General features: G+C 38.7%; 1 protein-coding gene across 3 annotated transcripts in view; it reads right to left on the minus strand.

Annotated features, from left to right (window-relative positions):
• TNFSF4 (TNF superfamily member 4) overlaps positions 1 to 17858 on the minus strand; it is a 212861-nt gene that overhangs the window by 16649 nt on the left and 178354 nt on the right. The window contains exons 1-2 of one of the 3 annotated variants that reach the window (XM_017866914.1): positions 7086 to 7144; positions 6140 to 6301 (exon numbers count right to left, since the gene is read on the minus strand). In XM_017866914.1, coding sequence (XP_017722403.1) covers positions 6140 to 6292 — 153 coding nt within the window. In that variant the 5' untranslated portion in view covers positions 6293 to 6301; positions 7086 to 7144. Of the gene's footprint in view, positions 1 to 4424; positions 4673 to 6139; positions 6302 to 7085; positions 7145 to 17858 lie in introns of those variants that run through there. The other 2 variants (XM_017866913.1, XM_017866915.1) reach the window with 2 other exon arrangements.

Consider the following 17858-nt stretch of genomic DNA (forward strand, 5'->3'; position numbering starts at 1 on the left):
TCCATCTTTCTGTCCAAATTATAACAACAGAAATTTAGTCTCTCACAGTACCAGAGTGTTCTTAAATAGCATTTGCATGTTATCAAGCTAGGCAAACTTATAAAAATTAAGGTGCATTTCAGAATGAAAGATCTACTGAAAAAAAAAAATTTAGTTATACCAGTAATATTCCCCAATGCTTCTAGTTTAGCGAACCAGATGATATGCCTCTTATAAATCTAATTTCCTGCCTTATTTGGTAGCCAAGTCATTGGAGAATTGAATGAAATATATCAAAATAAGAAGAAACGGAAATAGCCTAAGCCATGTGCTCTAAGTAGGTAATTTTAGATCTCTGAACCACAGGCAAACAGATACTGAACCTAATCATACTTCATAACCTCATAAATTCTCCCCTTCATTCTTCTTTTGTTCTCTAATTCACCCATGAGCTCTTAATTAGAAATCTATGTTTAAAAATAATAGGACTCTTCCAAAGTGGATTTTTTTAATCCTAAAAATTACACTGGGAAAATCAAGGTTCATGAAGTTATGGCTAACCTTAACTATGATATGCTTTCTGAGATTTGAGTTACAGTGTGTGTGTATGTGTGCACACACATACTACAAAGTCAACATTTTAGTAGCAGTATGTTTATGGAAGCATGTTCGTAAATAACGATAATAATAATCTTAGCATTTACAAAGCTGTGTATCAATTAATCCTCACCACAACCAAATTCCAGTCTTGGAAATGATTAAACTGATGCCCAGGGAATTTCAAGAAATTTACTTGGGTCAACAGGCGAAAGCCCGGACTGAAAAAGTCTGGTTCCTGGCCCAGGGCACTCCCTTTATACTTCAACAACTCCTCCAAAATCTGAGTTGATGTCTTAAAGTTTTGTATAAACAAATGTTTTAATGCCTTTGTTTGAAAGATTGGTTATCAAAAGTATGGGTGACTACAAACGAAATATACAAAGCATAGGATGCTGGAAAATTCGGTTTCAATCCAACTCTACCATGTATTTCATTAGTGACTATGGAGACATAAACTTTGCCACTTATAACTCAGCTGGGTTATTTTTCCCTCATTAAATAGTAACAACAACACTGTATGTAGCTCCTCTAACCCAAATGATGCAAAAGGATTAACTTTCGTTTTCCATGAATGGAGAATCCCTGAAGTGGGGGAAGCTGCCATTTGAGAGGGAAGTAATTGGTATATATATGTTAAAAAAAAAAAAAAAAAAAAAAAAAGAAGAAGAAGAAGAAGTGGAAGGCCAAGGTGGCCAGCCCCTAAACAAGGCTGGGTCTACTCAGTACTAGTAACCAGCAACTGAGGTCAGAGAAGAGGAACAGAGAGATTGTATCCCTAGATCTATACCTAGAGCCTTACTGCTTGTTTCCCAACTCTCCTCTGTGTGTGTGTATTTGGATCTATATGTGTATAAACGTGCAATATTTTCCAGCATCATTCCCGTCCAAATTATTCTGTCCTATTTTGAGTACCTGGATCAAAACTTATATCTAAACACTTCATTTAGAAAATATCATCACTGTGCAAATAGTGAATAATATTAGCTGCCCCTGATATTGTTCATTCTCTTATATGTGGATGAGCCCTTGACTGCCTGAGAAGTTTTCTAATCAACTCTTCAGGAAAAAAGGATCAGCTGTCTTCAGACACAAGAGAATGGTTACTTTTACTGTGGTGCCCCCTAGTGCTGATCGGATTAGACTCACTTTCTATATTTCCCAAAATATAGACCACACAAGAGAAGCAAAATTTGGAGAGTTAACAATGTTGGTAATTTTTCCTGTATTTCCTTTCGCGTAGGAGAGAATGAAGAGTGTTCCTTTAGCATGATTCACAAGATCCTTTGTGAACTGCTTCCCACTTCACCAGCTTTTCAGCTTCATCTCCACCACTTTCCCACAGGAATACTCAACTTGAGCTATTCAGGAAAACTTGCTGTTCCTGCCTAGTAAGACTCCCGCCCCTACCCACCGATTCCCATCCTCTTGTCTGCTTAAAGAATTTATCCTCCTCCTTCTGGTATTAGCTGAAGCATTATCTTCCAATGCAGGTTTTCCTGACTCCCCAGAAGGCTAAGGCAGCCCCTCCCTCCTCTCATCTTCCCATTGTCCCTTGAGCATGTCACTCTTTTGTCCCCACCCTGCATCTTGACTGTGAGTGCAAATAGTTCAAAACCTTCTCCAATGGATGGTTGTATCTCCAATGCCTCAAATAGTACCTAGCACGAGTAAACATTCAGTGGGAAAAAAATCTATGTAAGGATGGCTTCATTGATAATAGGAAGAACCATAGTGTAGGAATCAGGAGTTTCTGGTGAATTAACTAGCTAAGTGATCACGAATGGTTCACCTACCCTCTCTAGGTTTCTGTTTTCTTATCTGTAAATAGACTATATCTAATACCTGCCCCCAAATTCAATGATTCTATATGTTTAATGCCTCTTTTAGAAACTTCAAAATGCCTTATGACAAGCCAAGTCAACTTTGGATGTTATGTTTTAATTCTCAAAGATTTACTTATATAAAGCAAATTCAAGTGCCTTTGAAATTATCTTATTTGCAGGTCTATCATTAAAAAAAGAATTTCTAAAAACTTGCTTAATTACATGGAGATATTTAAATTAAGCTAATCTGAAACAAGATTTTCTTCAGCAAACTCCTCTTTCTCTTATTAAATGATACAAAGAAAGGTCCAAGTTGTAGCCCAAAACTTCATTAAGAAACTGAATTCTAATTCCAGCTCTCACTGATACAGAACTGGTCAACCCACTTTTCTAAGCATCTCCACTTCTGTTTTTCCCAGCTGAAAAAAAGTGATAAAAATGTAAGCCTTTAACAGTAGGAATTGCTGAAAAAATAATGACTAAAAGCCTTCCCATCTTTGAGGGTGATGATAAAGGTGATATGAATCTTGGAAGAGCCAAGATTCAATGGTTTCAATGAGGTTTCTTACACTTTATAGGTCAGCCTTTCTGCCTTTGTTCCATAACTGAAGTTCCAAGCAAGACTGGAAGCCTGACAATTTAAGTGGATGTCCCAATGTAATATCCAAACAGTGTGTATTGGTTTTGGTGACAGAAGCATTGAATTACATAACTTGTGTCATGAATATTCTTACAGGGCATTCACTTCTTTCCCTTTTCTAAAAAGTGTGTTTTGCTAATCCAGAATCGGTTATTTAGATATGTACAGAATATATAACCTAAATATAGAAAAGTATATATGTGCAAATTTGATTCCTCTCAATCCCTTCTTAGGAGCCAGGAAATCCATAAGCTTAAACACAAAAATCTACTAACTCACATTTTGTATTTCTCATATCCTTATATCCATTCTATGAACATATAAACTATATATTCATAAGATATTGAGCTGGAAGACATCTTATTGATCATCTGATCCTACTTTCTCATAATACAGATGATAAAATCAAGGCCCAAAGAGGAAAGTAAATTAGATGAGGAGTGGGTAGGGTCTAACATTTTTTCTGGCATCTTGAAAACAAAATATTCTGCATTTCATGTTTGTAGATAGACCTAATCCAGTGATGAGAAAACAGAGGTTACTAAATAAACTTGATTGAAAGGAAAATTGACAGCCAAATGGAGCTTGGTAGCTATATCTGTATTTATAGAGCCATTCATGTAGGCAATTTTTTATAGGCTAAAAAATTAAATCTAAGAAATAAAGGGGAAAATCATAATTATTTCCCAAAAACCTTTCTCTCGCAATAAAAGAGGTCTAATTTAACCGGGTAAATGGTGAGCATTTCAGCTCTATTTCACCTCCAATACACATCACTGTAACATTATGTCTTATAAAATAGAGGTTTGGCTTGCATCACCACTACCAACACCACCACCACCACCGCCCCCCAATCCCTCCATCAAAATTCCAAACAGTATTGTAGATGAGTTTTAAATGGCTACTAGTCTATGTCTCTTTTTCAACAGCTGCTCTACAATGTCTATCTCTCTGTCTCTGTTTCTCTCTCTTTCTGAAACACACACAAACACACACACACACAAACACACACACACACTGCTGCTACCACTGCCACCAACGTTATTTGGTAAACTATCAGGTTCTAGGGAAAACACACACAACCCATCTATGCTATCCTTCTCATAATGAAGTGTATATAATAAATACAAGATTAAATGTTAGGACCCATTGTGCTGTCCCAGATCCTATAACAATATAAGAAATTACATTAGCTAATTAGAAATAAAAAATTTATAATTAACATCAAGTGAAGAATTTCAAATATTTGAGCAAAAAAAATCTATATTCAGAGTAGACAGAAGCATGTTTCTTAAGCAAACAACTCAAATAAACCACCTATGTCTTGCTTCCGTCTTTGTGCCAGGACTATAGAAGCTAATTCTCCCCTAGAGATCACTCACCATGAGGTTTAGTGTCCTAGAAACCAGCACCCTGCTTTTCTTCCCACAGCTTTCCTTCTGTCCCAGAGTTGCTGGATGACTTGTTGGAAAGGACTCCCTCTTTTTCTCAACATCTCCTGGATATTGATAGTCCAAGGTGACCCCAACCACCAGCAAGCTGTACAACTGTGTTTCACCTTTTGCTCTCTCCTGCTCAGAGCCCTCGTGCAATCAGTTAGCCTTGAATGGAGCCATGTGTCCTGTGTTTTATCATCCCATGGTATAAGGAAATATGTAACACTGTGGTTGTTAGAAAAAGCACTCTTAGGGCTCCCAGATTGGTGAATGCACTCAGCTGTTCTATATTTGGTTACTCTCTTTGTTTTCTTCTCAAAAGAGCCTAATTCCGGTCGATGTCTTGGGCATCCGGTCGATGTCTTGGGCATCCTGCCACGGACACCTTACTCTTCCCCCACACCCTCTCCCCGAATCGCCTACTTTAATTTCACCCAAAGAGTTCTGCGAGAAGACGTAACCGTGTGGTGTGATGAGGAGAGGATGAGTATGTTGTTGTGCTCACTGGTCTGCAGACCTGAGTGTGACACCAGCTACACTTCTGGAATTTGGAGACACAAGCACTGTCTGTGGTACAGTGATCATAACCACACACACTCTTACCAGCCTCCATGCACTGAAAACCCTATTTCCTGTAGGCAGAAACAAGCCCAGGCATTTGCCAAGACTGCTCATCTCATTCTGGTTTCATTGGAGGTGCTTAATCTCAGACAAGACAATCAGAAATCAAAGTTTGTATTACCTGACCTTTATCAGGGAGAAACATTTCTAAACCAAAGCAACCAGCTGGAAAACAAGATTATCAGACTAGCTCAACAAAGGAACATGAGGAGAGTATAGATTTATTTTTCTCCAGTGGCATCTTCTGCAGTGAAGAACATCCTTAAATACCTAATAATGTTTTTATATCTGAACTAGTGAATAAGAAAAAATAATGCAAAAGACAGAAGTGCGGAACAAGAATAAAGTGAAGGAAAAATGGAAATATTTTAATTACATGGGGAAAATACTAGAAAGATAATCTCCTCCTACATGATGTATTTAATAAGGTGGGAAAAAGATGAAATGATGTCTTTAAGTTATGACTGGAAGAGATAGATTGTGAGAAACAATATCTGATTAAATCATTGGGGTGAATGAGTGAGCACGTAGGCACACACACATGCACATACACATTGCTCCCCTATTAATATTGATAACTTCAGCATTCTTTAAAAAGAAAATCACTTTGCAGGTCTATAGAGTTTATGAATATTATGGGAAAGTGGAACTGGTCTCTTTCTTATTTCCTTTTAATATTAACTGCCTGATCAAACACATTACTATCACCATGGGTAGACCAGGTATATCAGTGACTCAAAGCTTCAAAGTGACAGCTTATAAAGGGATACCAGGATTCTTGCACTGCAAAGAAAAAGAAAAAGATCTAGAAGCTGTGCCTCTGCCCTGCCTCTACTCTGCCCTACCACTGCCACTGCTGAAAAGAAGGAAGGAAAGGAGAGACAGAAGGGCGTTTAACCACACTTTATGATTGCTGTGGGGAGGGGAAAAAAAAACTCAACACTTTTGGCATAAGATTATTTCCAAGCGACTGTTTGCGGCTGTTGCAGCTGCCATCAGCACGAGCTGGTGGGAAAACAGCGCCCAGCGGTGCATCTTACCTGAAGAGCAGAGAAGTGCAGGCAGATGTAGGTGAAGCACAGGAGCAGCCCCAGCCCCTGAATTACAGAGGCCACCAGCAATAGCTTGTTCCTCTCGAATCTTGGCCTGGCTGCATTTCCCACATTCTCTTCCAGGGGTTGGACCCTTTCCATCTTCACAATCTGGGTAGAGGGAAAATGAAGATATGGAAAAGGGGAACCTGGGATAAAACTGATGTTTTCCCCACAAAGGAGGAGGTAAAGGCAAAACAAAGCCTATCGATCAGAAAATAGGCAAAGGTCCCAGGGCCAGAGATAAAAGCGATTGAAAGAGCGAAGCGGACTCTCTCAGTTTTAACGCTGCAACTTTTGCAGGCAGGCGGGGGAACTTCTTTGTGACTAATCTGAATTTCCCCTTTACTTTCTTTCTTTTTTTTTTCCTCTGGGCTAACAGGGAGTTGTTTTTGTGACATTCCAGTTCTGATTTGAGTGACTGTGAAATGACAGTCATAAAAGTATGCCATTTTCTTAACTCATTACACCAGTAACAAATTGTGGGTCACTTGGTAAAGATAAAAATCATCATCCGTTAATGTAGGAGCTCATATATACCTTCCCCAAGGTGTCTTAAATCATAGAATAGATTTAGGGGAAATGCTGGCCCGAGGTTCTTATCTGCACTTTACTATGTAACTAAACATTGAACCCCTCTTACAGATTCAGAAAGAAAGTACACACAGATCATTCTTGAATGAAAAAGATAAAACAAGAAAATAGGACAGTGGGTCATGCAGAAGTAAAGGAGTGCGATTCTTGGTTGTAGTCTATTGCATAGAAATAAACAAACTACCTTTCTGAAGCATTCACTATGTGTCAGACACTGTGTTAGACGGCCTTGCAATCTTTTTCTCATTTAACCCTTTGAGGCAAATTCAATACAAAATTATATGATTAATTTTCTGCATACCAGAAAAGAAGCAGAAGGGTATCATTTTCCTCTTTCCTTCCACTTTACATTTTTCCCATACATAATTTTTCCATGAATGAACAGATGAATAGATGTAAATAAGCCTTGAAGATTATTTCTTTCTTTGGGTCGTGACTGGCCTCAGAACTTGGAAAGTAAGAGTATTCTATCAAGACACCAGATACGCTTTACCACTAAAATAAACAGTGAAATGAAATAAATGATAAAATTACTTATAATGTCAAGTTCAAATTGGCAAATATTTACTGAGTACATCATATGAGCCTGGCACTGTACTGGACAACATAGGGACGCTGGGGAAAAGCTGTTTAAGACAGAACTGTCTCTCTTTGTGGCCAAGTATGTCCCTCTGAGCTCCCCATAAGGCACCCAACAGATATGTAAAGAAAGGAGGGAGAAATATTTTGGATATTGACAGTATGAGCTGTTATACACCACTTCACAGAAAACATGGAAATGAGGCATATTTAAAAGAGAAAGTTTGTGGGAAATGTAAAGTACATTTATGACTACAGTATTAATAAATTAAAATATGAATTAATACCTTCCCTACAATAATTACGCCTTGCATTTTGAGAACATATTGGTCTTCAGAAATTTAAGTTTTATCTGAAAGATAAGGTAACTAAGGCTCAATATCATAGACTCCAAGCCAAAACTATAAATCAAGTCGTATCTAAACATATTTGTCATAGTTATTCCTCTGAACAAAGCTTGTGTTACATACAGGGTGTGGAGAAAAAAGTTGAAGGAAAAATCAGTGCATAAAGCCCAATTCTTGTGTAATAGTTAATCATAAAAGAGTATTAAAATCACTAGCTATTTACTCATCAATTTTTTAAAATGACTAAGAGTCAAAGCCAAAAAAAAAAAAAAAAAAAGCCATAAATACTACTGGAAACAAGGAATAAGCTGAAAAGTAGTAAAACTATGCATGCTGAAAATCATAGATAACATTTTTAAATTACTGTCAAGAGAATGAAAAAAAATAAACATTTACCATGCACACACTTGTGCCTTAAGCAGCATTTCTTCTCACTGTTAATATCATGGCTCCGAGGAAGAAAAATCTTTGCACAGAGTCATCTCTACCCACATTCAGGCTAACACTTTGAGGACACACCTCTCATTTTTATTGTCTTGTCATCCTACTACCATATTTTGCCTAGTTGTAATTTTTGTTGATGTTTAAGTGATATTTTACACTTAATTGTCTCTTTTTATTGAACACGTTTTCACAGTTCTTCACATTCTTTGTGGGAAGAGAGATACACACACACACACACACACACACACACATACAAATCAGGCTGGAAGTTTCAGGCACAACCTTTTGATAGACTATCAAGGCATTCCAAAGTTCATCATTGGGCTGGTCTAGCGTTTTAACAAATGAAATCACCATTAGAGTTATCATTGCTGACCTTTCAGTCTCAGGCACATGGGCAGAGTCCTCCATCTTCAAAACGTTTTTCAAAACACAAAGTTTAATTGTTTTTAAAGGGGTCAAAGACGTTACTAAATCTATGGGCAATTTTTTTTCATTTGTATTTATTTATTTATTTTGGAGACAGGGTCTTGCTCTGTTGCCCAGGCTGGAGTACAGTAGCATAGTCACAGTGCACTGTAATCCAGAACTCCTGGACTTGAGAGATCCTCCTGCCTCAGCCTCCCAAGTAGCTAGGATTATAGACACGCAACACCAGGACTGGCTAATGTTTTTTCTTTAATTTCTTGTAGAGATTCGCTATGTTTCCCAGGCTGGTTACAAACTCCTAGCCTCAAGCAATCCTCCTGCCTTGGCCTCCCCAAGCACTGGGTTTATAGGCATGAGCCACCAAGCCTGGCAGCAATTTTTCTTAAAGTATCTCACAAATATTAAATACATAAGCACACCAGAACAAATCAGCCTTAAAATGAAGCCACAGGATGTAAAATAAACCAAAGTAATTATCTTCCCATAGATCATTAACCTCCTAAATGAATAGCCATTTCAAGACTACAGAAAATATGGAAAAGAAAAGGGCTTTGACCAATTGCAAGATAACTCATGTTCAGAAAGAAGCAAAAAAAATTTGGATTTTATTTATTTATTTATTTTGGTTTGAGGGTTTTGTTGTTGTTTGAAATTTTGGTGTCTGGGTTTTGGTTTTGGGGTTTTTTGGTGATTAAAAAAATACATATTTTTCATTTATCTCTAAGTCAGGTTTTCATTTGTCCATTCAACAAAACTGAGCCAAATACTAGAGGAAAAGACAGGAACAAAACACAGTTTTAGTCCTCAGGGAGGTCACAGACAGGAAAGCAGAACGTCCACAGCCTGGAAAATTCTGTGTCCTAGGTATCAGTGCAGGAGGGAAGGGTGCAGGGTGACAGGTGCTAATCTATACTGGAATTAGGACAGGAACAGCTTCCTTGAGATGAATCAAGTCAATCTGGGAGAAACGAGAAGCAGTCTGGCCATCTGGGGCACTGGGGAGGGGCAGTGGCTGTTGGGCCAGCAGTGAGGGCAGTGGAGCCTGTTTGCACAGTGTCAGTTCAGGGAACTACAGCTGAAGAGGAAGATGGTGAAGGAGAGTGCCTGCTGGAGAAGAGGCTCAGAAGAAGTTGTCATAAATGGACTTTTGTTACAAGTTAAGGACTTTGGACTTCATACTGCAGGCACTGGAGAAACATGGAGAGGTTTGAAGCAGAATGTGATATGATTACATTTTAGAATTAAAAAAAAAATCACTGTGACTGAGGGAAATAGAAATGGCAGGTACTTCAGGAAATAATTCTAGGGGGGTAGAAAAGAGAGAGGGATGGCAAGGCAGAATCAAGTTGGCCAACTGGGAGACATTTCCAGGGTGCTCCGCGCCAGCTGAGGGAATGAATGAGATCTAAAATTCCATCTCTGCAGTCAGCTCTCTAAGCCCTCCATCCTGGTACAAGAGGTTTCCTCCAGCAGGAAGGGAGACACTCATCCCACAAAGGTGAACTTTGCTTCCCAAGCCCTGAACAAAGGGCTGTACTCATTTAAATGAAGGCTCTTTTTCTAATTTATAAACCCATAGGGGGTGCCTTGTTCTAAAACACATAAAGACAGTGGTATAAGCTAGGGACCTTGAGTTTGCAATGATTCAAGTGATAAATAAGGTCCTAAACTAAAGCAGGGAGGATACCAGAGTAGAAGACACTTACACTGGCTCTTCATTCACCAGACATTGTGAGAGTGTACTCAGTGCCAATCTCTGAGCACACACGGGGAGTCATAGATAAGCTCTGCCCTGGGATGAGTGATAGAGTGATGTGGGAGGTGATGGAAACAAATGCATTTTCTAATGTCAAAATACGATTTGTAATCTGCCTTCTCAACCTACTCCTGATCCTAATGTCACTGTCCTGGTTTTTGTACTCCAGGACCTCAAAATCCAAAAATTGACTTTGAATCATCCTTGTTCCCAGTCACCAAGCTTTGTAGGCTAGCCCTGCAATACCGCTTATTCTTTCCTCCTCTTTGTCATTCCTACTGCTTCTAATCCAAATTCTTATTACTCCTCACTTGAGCTCCTGCAGTCAGCTCTCCAAGTCCTTCATCCTGGCACAGGTTTCCTCTTGCAGGAGCTCCAAGTTTTCCTTCCAAACTTATCTCCCTCTATTTTCTGATTATTTCTAATATTCACTCTGTCTCAAACAACCTTACCCTCCACCTCTGACTATCAAAACCCTACACATTACACACTTCCCCATGAAGGGCTGTCCTGTGACGTAGTGAGCTTGCTGTGTTCTAAAAGTGCTAAACAAAAATCTTGAGGAAATTCTGTTCAGAGAATTCTAGCATTAAGTAGAGGGTTGATAGGATCAGTGGTTCCCAAAGCCTAGTTTATCATCTGAATCACTAGGAGAACTTTTTAATGATTCTGACTCCTAATTCCTTCACTCAAGAAATTCTGATTCCGTGAGTGTCTTCGTCTATTTTGTGTTGCTATGAAGGAATACACAAGGCTGGGTAACTTATAAGGAAAAAGGGTTTATTTGGCTCACAATTCTGATGGCTGCAACATTCAAGGTTGAACATTTGCATCTCGTGAGGGCCTCATGGTGCTTCTACTCATAGCAGAAGGTAAAAGTGAGCTAGAGTATGGAGATATCACATGGTAAGAGAGAAAGCAAGATACAAGAGGGAGGTGCCAGGCTCTCTTTAACAAACAGTTCTTGCAGGAACTAATACAGTGAGAACTCACTCACTCCAAAAGGAGGGCATTAATCTATTTGTGAGAGACCTGCTTTCATGACCCAAACACTTCCCATTAGGACCCACTTCCAGTATTGGAGCTCAAATTTCAACATAAGGCTTGGAGGGGACAAACATCAAAACTATAGCACTAGGTTTGGAATGATGTCTTTTGAAGCCATATTTCTAAAACAGTCCATAAGAGTCAGACTTGTGAATCTCCCTAAATGACCACTTAAGGTCTCTTTCACCATTACTTTCTATGATAGGAAACCTCATCCTATTTCCCAGAAGAATGCAGCTGTTTTCACCCCTGTGTTGAGAGCATTTATTAGGCTCTGTTTCATCTTGTAATTATTTAAATCTATTTCACGGGGAGGAGGGAAGAGGTGGAAATGGTTAATGGATACAAAAAAAAAAGAAAAAAGAATCAAAAGACCTACTATTTGGTAGCACAATAGGGTAAGTATAGTCAATAATAAATTAATTGTATATTTTTAAATAATTTAAAGAATGTAATTAGATTGTAATTCAAAGGATAAATGCTTGAGGGGATGGATATCCCATTCTCTGTGATGAACTTATTTCACATTGCATGCCTGTATCAAAATATCTCACATACCCCATAAATACATATACCTACTATGTATCCACAGTTTTTTAAATTAATTTAAAACTTTTAAAATAAAAAATAAAATAAAATAAAATTTCAAAATACATGTAAATAAATAAATCTATTTTAGTGTCCCTCATGATGTTGCAAGTTCCTGAGGTTAGGAGTCCTATACTGTACTCTCACAGGGCCAAACTGAATTTGCCTGCAACAGAGCTGAAACGCACTGTTCACAGGAGCAGAAATAATGAGAGTCTAAACAATACTGAAAACAGCACTATTAAATACAGAAGTCTCCTGGTAGCTGGACTTTGATCTTAGAGTTGAAAGATTAGCAAATCTGAAATGTGTACTTTTCATTGAAACCGGATGCACACCATTAGTTGAAATACAAATGTGAACTCGTGTGATGATATTCCATTTGGGTTTCAGACTCATTAGTCTCTCACTTGTCAGCCCCTTTTATTCTGGTGCCAATTTTCCCTTTCATTCTTCATGTTGCTTAGTATTTTTTTTAAATCTTGACCACTGGCAGTTATTTTAGGGCATGATGACAGATTCTAAAACTTAGCGGCACAAAACAGCTACCGAAATTTTTCTCTGTATGGAACTATACCCACGATGTACCACACCATTATAGAAAGCAAATATCTAGACAGACTTTTGACACACAAAAAAATTACATTTTAAATCGTGTATTTAAAATGTGTGCAATGCCAAGAACATGTAAAAATCTATAAGTATGTTTTCAACTCACAATAGGATATAAGCAATTTTCTTTTCAAAAAATCAACTTTATTAAAATATAATTTCAGACAATAAATCTCATTATTTAAAGTGTACAATTAGATGAGCTTTCACAATTGTAGACACTCATGAAACCAACACAATCAAGATAAAGAAACTTAATTCATCTTCAAAAGATAATTTTCTTTAAATAGAAATCATTCCAAAAGCAAATCTATACTGAATACATGAGACACTAATCTCCTCTTCTCTTCCAAATAAATTCAATCGAGTATAAATTAGAATTAGCATAAACCTATGTTTCTCAACTGAGGGTAGATTTGCCCCCTAGGGGTCATTTGAACATATTTAGAGACGTTTTTGTTTATCTGGATAGGGTGTAGGGTGCTACTAGTATCTAGTGGATAGAGGCTGGAGATGTTAATAAATATTCCATTCAGAATACCTCACCACCATCAACAAAGGACTATCAGCCCAAAATGTCAAGAGTTCTGAGGTTGAGAAACCCTGATGTAGGTACATCCATGCCCATAACTGATTAGGAATGAGGCAATACAATATTCACTCTCTGAGTTTTTGCACATGTTATTGTCCTGTCCGAAACACCTCTCCACTCCTCAGCAACCATCCTATGAGGAGAGTACTATTTTTCTCCCCATTTTACAGTTGAGACGAACTGAGGCTTAGAGAGATGAACTATCTTGGCCAAGGTCACACACTTAGCACATGGCAGGGCTGGTATCCGAATCCAGCTTTGTTTACTCTGGAACCTGTTCTTAAACTGTGTGCGATACTATTGATCTTTTTACATGAAATACAAGTTCTCTGTGTGGCCTAGATGCCCAGTAACAATTTATCTCAGCAGACCTTAATATGCCAAATGCACACAGCTACTAATCCAGTAAGAAAAAAATAACTTCTTCCTGTCAATTCGATCAAGGATGTTCAATCTTTTGGCTTCTCTGGGCAACATTGGAAAAAGAAGAATTGTCTTGGGCTACACATAAAATACAATAACACTAATGATAGTTAATGAGCTAAAAAAAATCTCATAATGTTTTAAGAAAATTTACAAATTTATGTTGGGCTGCATCGAAAGCCATCCTGAGCCACATGTGGACCACAGGCCACGGGTTGAACAAACTTAAATTAGATCTTTTCTTTTCAGATTATTGATGAATGGGAGTAGATCTTCCATTTATTGTGTGCTTTCTCTGTGTCAGGCACAAAAGCTTTCTTTCATTCAATCCTCCTGGGAACACTCTGCCTGATTACTAACCACATCTTTAACACAAGGAACCAGAATCTCAGGGTAACCTAACCACAACAGCTTTGGGAGTTAAACCAAGATCATCTGGGTTTGTCTGCTTGTTTAACGGTACCAAACCACTCAATTGCTGGTGTGATGGCCTGAATGTTTATGTTCCTGCAACCCCCACCCCAAATTCATGTGTTGAAGCCCCAACTTCCAATGTGATTGTATTTGGAGATGGGGCCTTTGGAAAGTAATTGAGTCATGAAGGCAGGGCCCTGGTCTGATGGAATTTAGAGTCTTTATATGAAGACACCAGAGAACTTGAGCCATCTCTCTCTCCACCACGTGAGGACACAGCAAGAAGATGGCCATCTGCAAGCCAAGAAAAGAACCCTCACCAGAACCCAACCATGTTGGCACCCTGACCCAGAGTTCCAGCCTCCAGAACTGTGAGAAAATAAATTGTTGTTTAAGCACCCATACTATGGGTGTCTTATGGCAGCCCAAGCAGACTAAGATAGCTGGAAATTATAAAATGGTACCAAAAGAGCATTGCTTCTTGAAGTTTCTCTACCTTCTTCTGTGATAACATGAATTTTATCCTCTGTGGTAACAAAAATTTTACCTATCATTCTCTATGATAACACAAATTTTATTCTGTTATCTTCAATGTCCTTATAAGAATCTCTATTCTTAAATGTCTTTCCTATTTTGGAACTAGAATAAAATAGTCTATGTAATACACCAAGCAGCATGTCTAGACAAAGTAGGCCTAAGCAAACATTATGGTGTTGCAAAACAAAACAAAACAAAACAAACAAAAAAACAAAAAAACCTGTAAGCCTTTTTAGCGTTTTTTCTTTCACTGACATATGTTGCATTAAATACCTCGTAAAGCTTTCTTCAGGTGCAATCAGCAATCATCGATATCCTTATCCCAATCATAGCATGAGAAACTGAACCCCAGTGAGTTCGTTTTAAAATTGCCCCAAATCCTCAATGGGATTTACCTCTTGGGGTTGCTCTAGGGTTTACATGGGACAATGTTTACACCATTAGCACTGTCTTACAAATAGAAAGTGCACAATAATTGTGATAAGTGTGGTCTGTGGTCTGTGTCCACAAATGGCTGCATCTGCGTCACTCAGGAGCTTGTTAGAAAAGCAGAATCCCAGGCCCCACCCCAGACCTATCAAATCGAAATCCATATGTTAAAAAGATTTGCATCCACAGGAAATTTGAAAAGCACTTCGTTAAATCATTAACAGAAAGAGTGAGTGGATAAAGACTCAGAAGACTAAGGGCAGATCCCTGACAAGACACTAGAAGCTTCCTTCCATAACAACATCTTACATCTTAAAACGTATGTGAGTTTTGGCTAAGCCCCATCCCCACCCTAGGCATCAGCAGGGTAGGAATCCCCTTACAGGGGCATCTACCCTCATCTATACACTCAATTCATCCCCTTAATTCCCTTCTTTCTCCAGCCCAGGGGATCTTTACATCATCAGGGGACCAGAAAGCTTTCCGCTTACTCATCAAATGTTTTCTGCTCCCCTTTAGGACTGAGCTTTTGAAACTCTAAAGTCAAGAGAATCTTTTTTTCTGCTTTGCGCCACCACATTCCTTCCCCCAAAGGTAATGAACATAGGCAAGTTAACTAAATGGGGCCACGAAATAAAAGGAAATAGCCAGGGAAAAAAATAAATTATTAATTTCAAAATAGTGCCCTGCCACATAAAGAACCACACAAAATGGTTCCTTATGATCACAAACTGAGGGCGGATGGAGAGACGTATAGCAATGAGCCTTGATTTTCTTCTCTCTTTCTCTTTTTGAAGGTAGTATTCCCTATCTCCACACTCATTACCACTGTATACAGTTTGTTCACCCCTTTCTGCCCCCTTAAGCTGTGCTCAGAAGTCTTTGGGGTGTGTCCTTTCTGCAAATATCACACATACACAAACACACACACGAAAAAAGAAAAAACCTCTGCAGCTTTCTACAAATTGGCTCAAGGAATTCCTGTAGACCTTTCCTTCCTACAATGTGCCATGTTCCCTGGTGTTTTCTGCTGTTCTTACCCTTGTTCTTCCTATACTGGCTCAAAGTCGCCCTGGTTTTATTTGGAAGAGATCTCAACTTTCTGCTTCATCACTGACCCAGAAATCCCAAAGGATGTCCTTATAGCCCAAGCTCCAGATCCCAAAAGTCCCTCTCCCCAGTGTTCAACCCTGTTTCTTACCACACCATTTCCCATCTGCTCCGGACTCACTTTGGGGAAGAATAATTACACTCTGCTCTTAGCACAGACCATAGTCTGCACTGTGTCAGGGTTATGTATGTATGTGCTTGTCTCCCCTTGGTGGAGAAACTCCAAGCCCCATTCATCTTCATATTCTCCTGTTTGTTCCAGCAATAATCCATAGCTGTGCTCAATACATGAACAGAATTAGACTGGATTGTGGGGTGAAGTTTTATTCAGAGTTCCCTCTTTCCTTCTGCCCCCTCAGCTCCCCACTGTTCTCTGATCCTAGCTTGATTTTATTTTTGACACTCTGGGCAAAAGTCAGATCTGTATGCAAATAAAAGCATTGCTATTTCTAATTAAGCAAGTTACTTAGCTTCCTATCCTTCATTTAGTCATCTATAAATGACAGATAAATAAGTATAGGTAGAAGGCACACACACAGATAAACCATGTCTGATACATATTAGCATTAAATAATTGCTATTATCATTATTGTAGCTTAAAATTGAACATGATGAGAGCATTTATACCATGGAAATTGGTAAACATTATAAAATTTTTCAGAGAGCTGCTTTACCAGCAAATGACTAGGCTAGTGCCACATATCTAAATGATAATATTTTGGATCTATTATGGTAAATAAACACTATTACAATTAATTTTATCTATTCTTTTTTTTTTTTTTTTTTTTTGATTGACTGCTACAAAACAAAATTTTCTGAAACAAGGTCTCACTCTGTTGCCCAGGCTGGAGTGGCATAATCACGGTTCACTGTAGCCTTGAACTCCTGGGCTTAAGCATCCTCCCACCTCAGCCTCCCGAGTAGCTGGGACACAGGAACATGCCACCATGTACAGCTAATCTTTTTATTCTTTGTAGGGACAGGGTCTCCCTATGTTGCCCAGACTGATCTCAAACTCCTGACCTCAAGCAATCCTCCCGCCTCAGCCTGCCAAACTGTTGGGATTATAGGCATGAACTACTATTCCCAGTTGAAATTTTTAAATTACCTTGTGATATTTGAATTGGACAGTGCTGGGCTAGATAGACCCTAACACACATGGTAGGATGATGATGTCACACCCCTCAGTGTGGTTCCCCAGGTATTTCTGGGAATACCAAGAAATGCTCACATGCTCCACAAATTGGTCCAGGCTGATACTTGTCATCTCTGTCAGCTGTTCTCCCTCTGAACTGTTGTTCTTCTTGAATCTTCAGGTCCCTCCCATGATCTAATCACTGTGATATTCCAGATTGACCTCTCTATTTTCTTGTTCCTATGTGCTGTGGTTTAGGTCCGCTCCACAGGCACTAGAAATGACTACTCTCAGCACCCAAGAACTCAGTACACCCTTTCAAGGGCCACCACCCAGTTCCTCACAGCTTTCAGATGGCAGTGGGAAAGCCAACTCACTGCCCATCAATGAAAAAATTCCCAAGGCTCCTTATACCCAGAAGCCCCCTCTCCTTTTACACTCTCTCTTCAGTTACTATGACCCAGTCTTCTATCCCTGCCCCAGATATGAGGAACAAAATTCCCCTAAAATTAAAAAAAAAAAAAATCCCTACTTCTAACCCTTACATTACATCGAAGCTCCTCTATAATGTGTAAAATGTGGCATTTGGTTATTTCCAACTTAGCAAATATATATAAATTACTTTTCCATTG

This window comes from Rhinopithecus bieti, unplaced genomic scaffold (assembly GCF_001698545.2).
Source record: "Rhinopithecus bieti isolate Rb0 unplaced genomic scaffold, ASM169854v2 scaffold_1853, whole genome shotgun sequence".
NCBI lineage: Eukaryota > Metazoa > Chordata > Mammalia > Primates > Cercopithecidae > Rhinopithecus > Rhinopithecus bieti.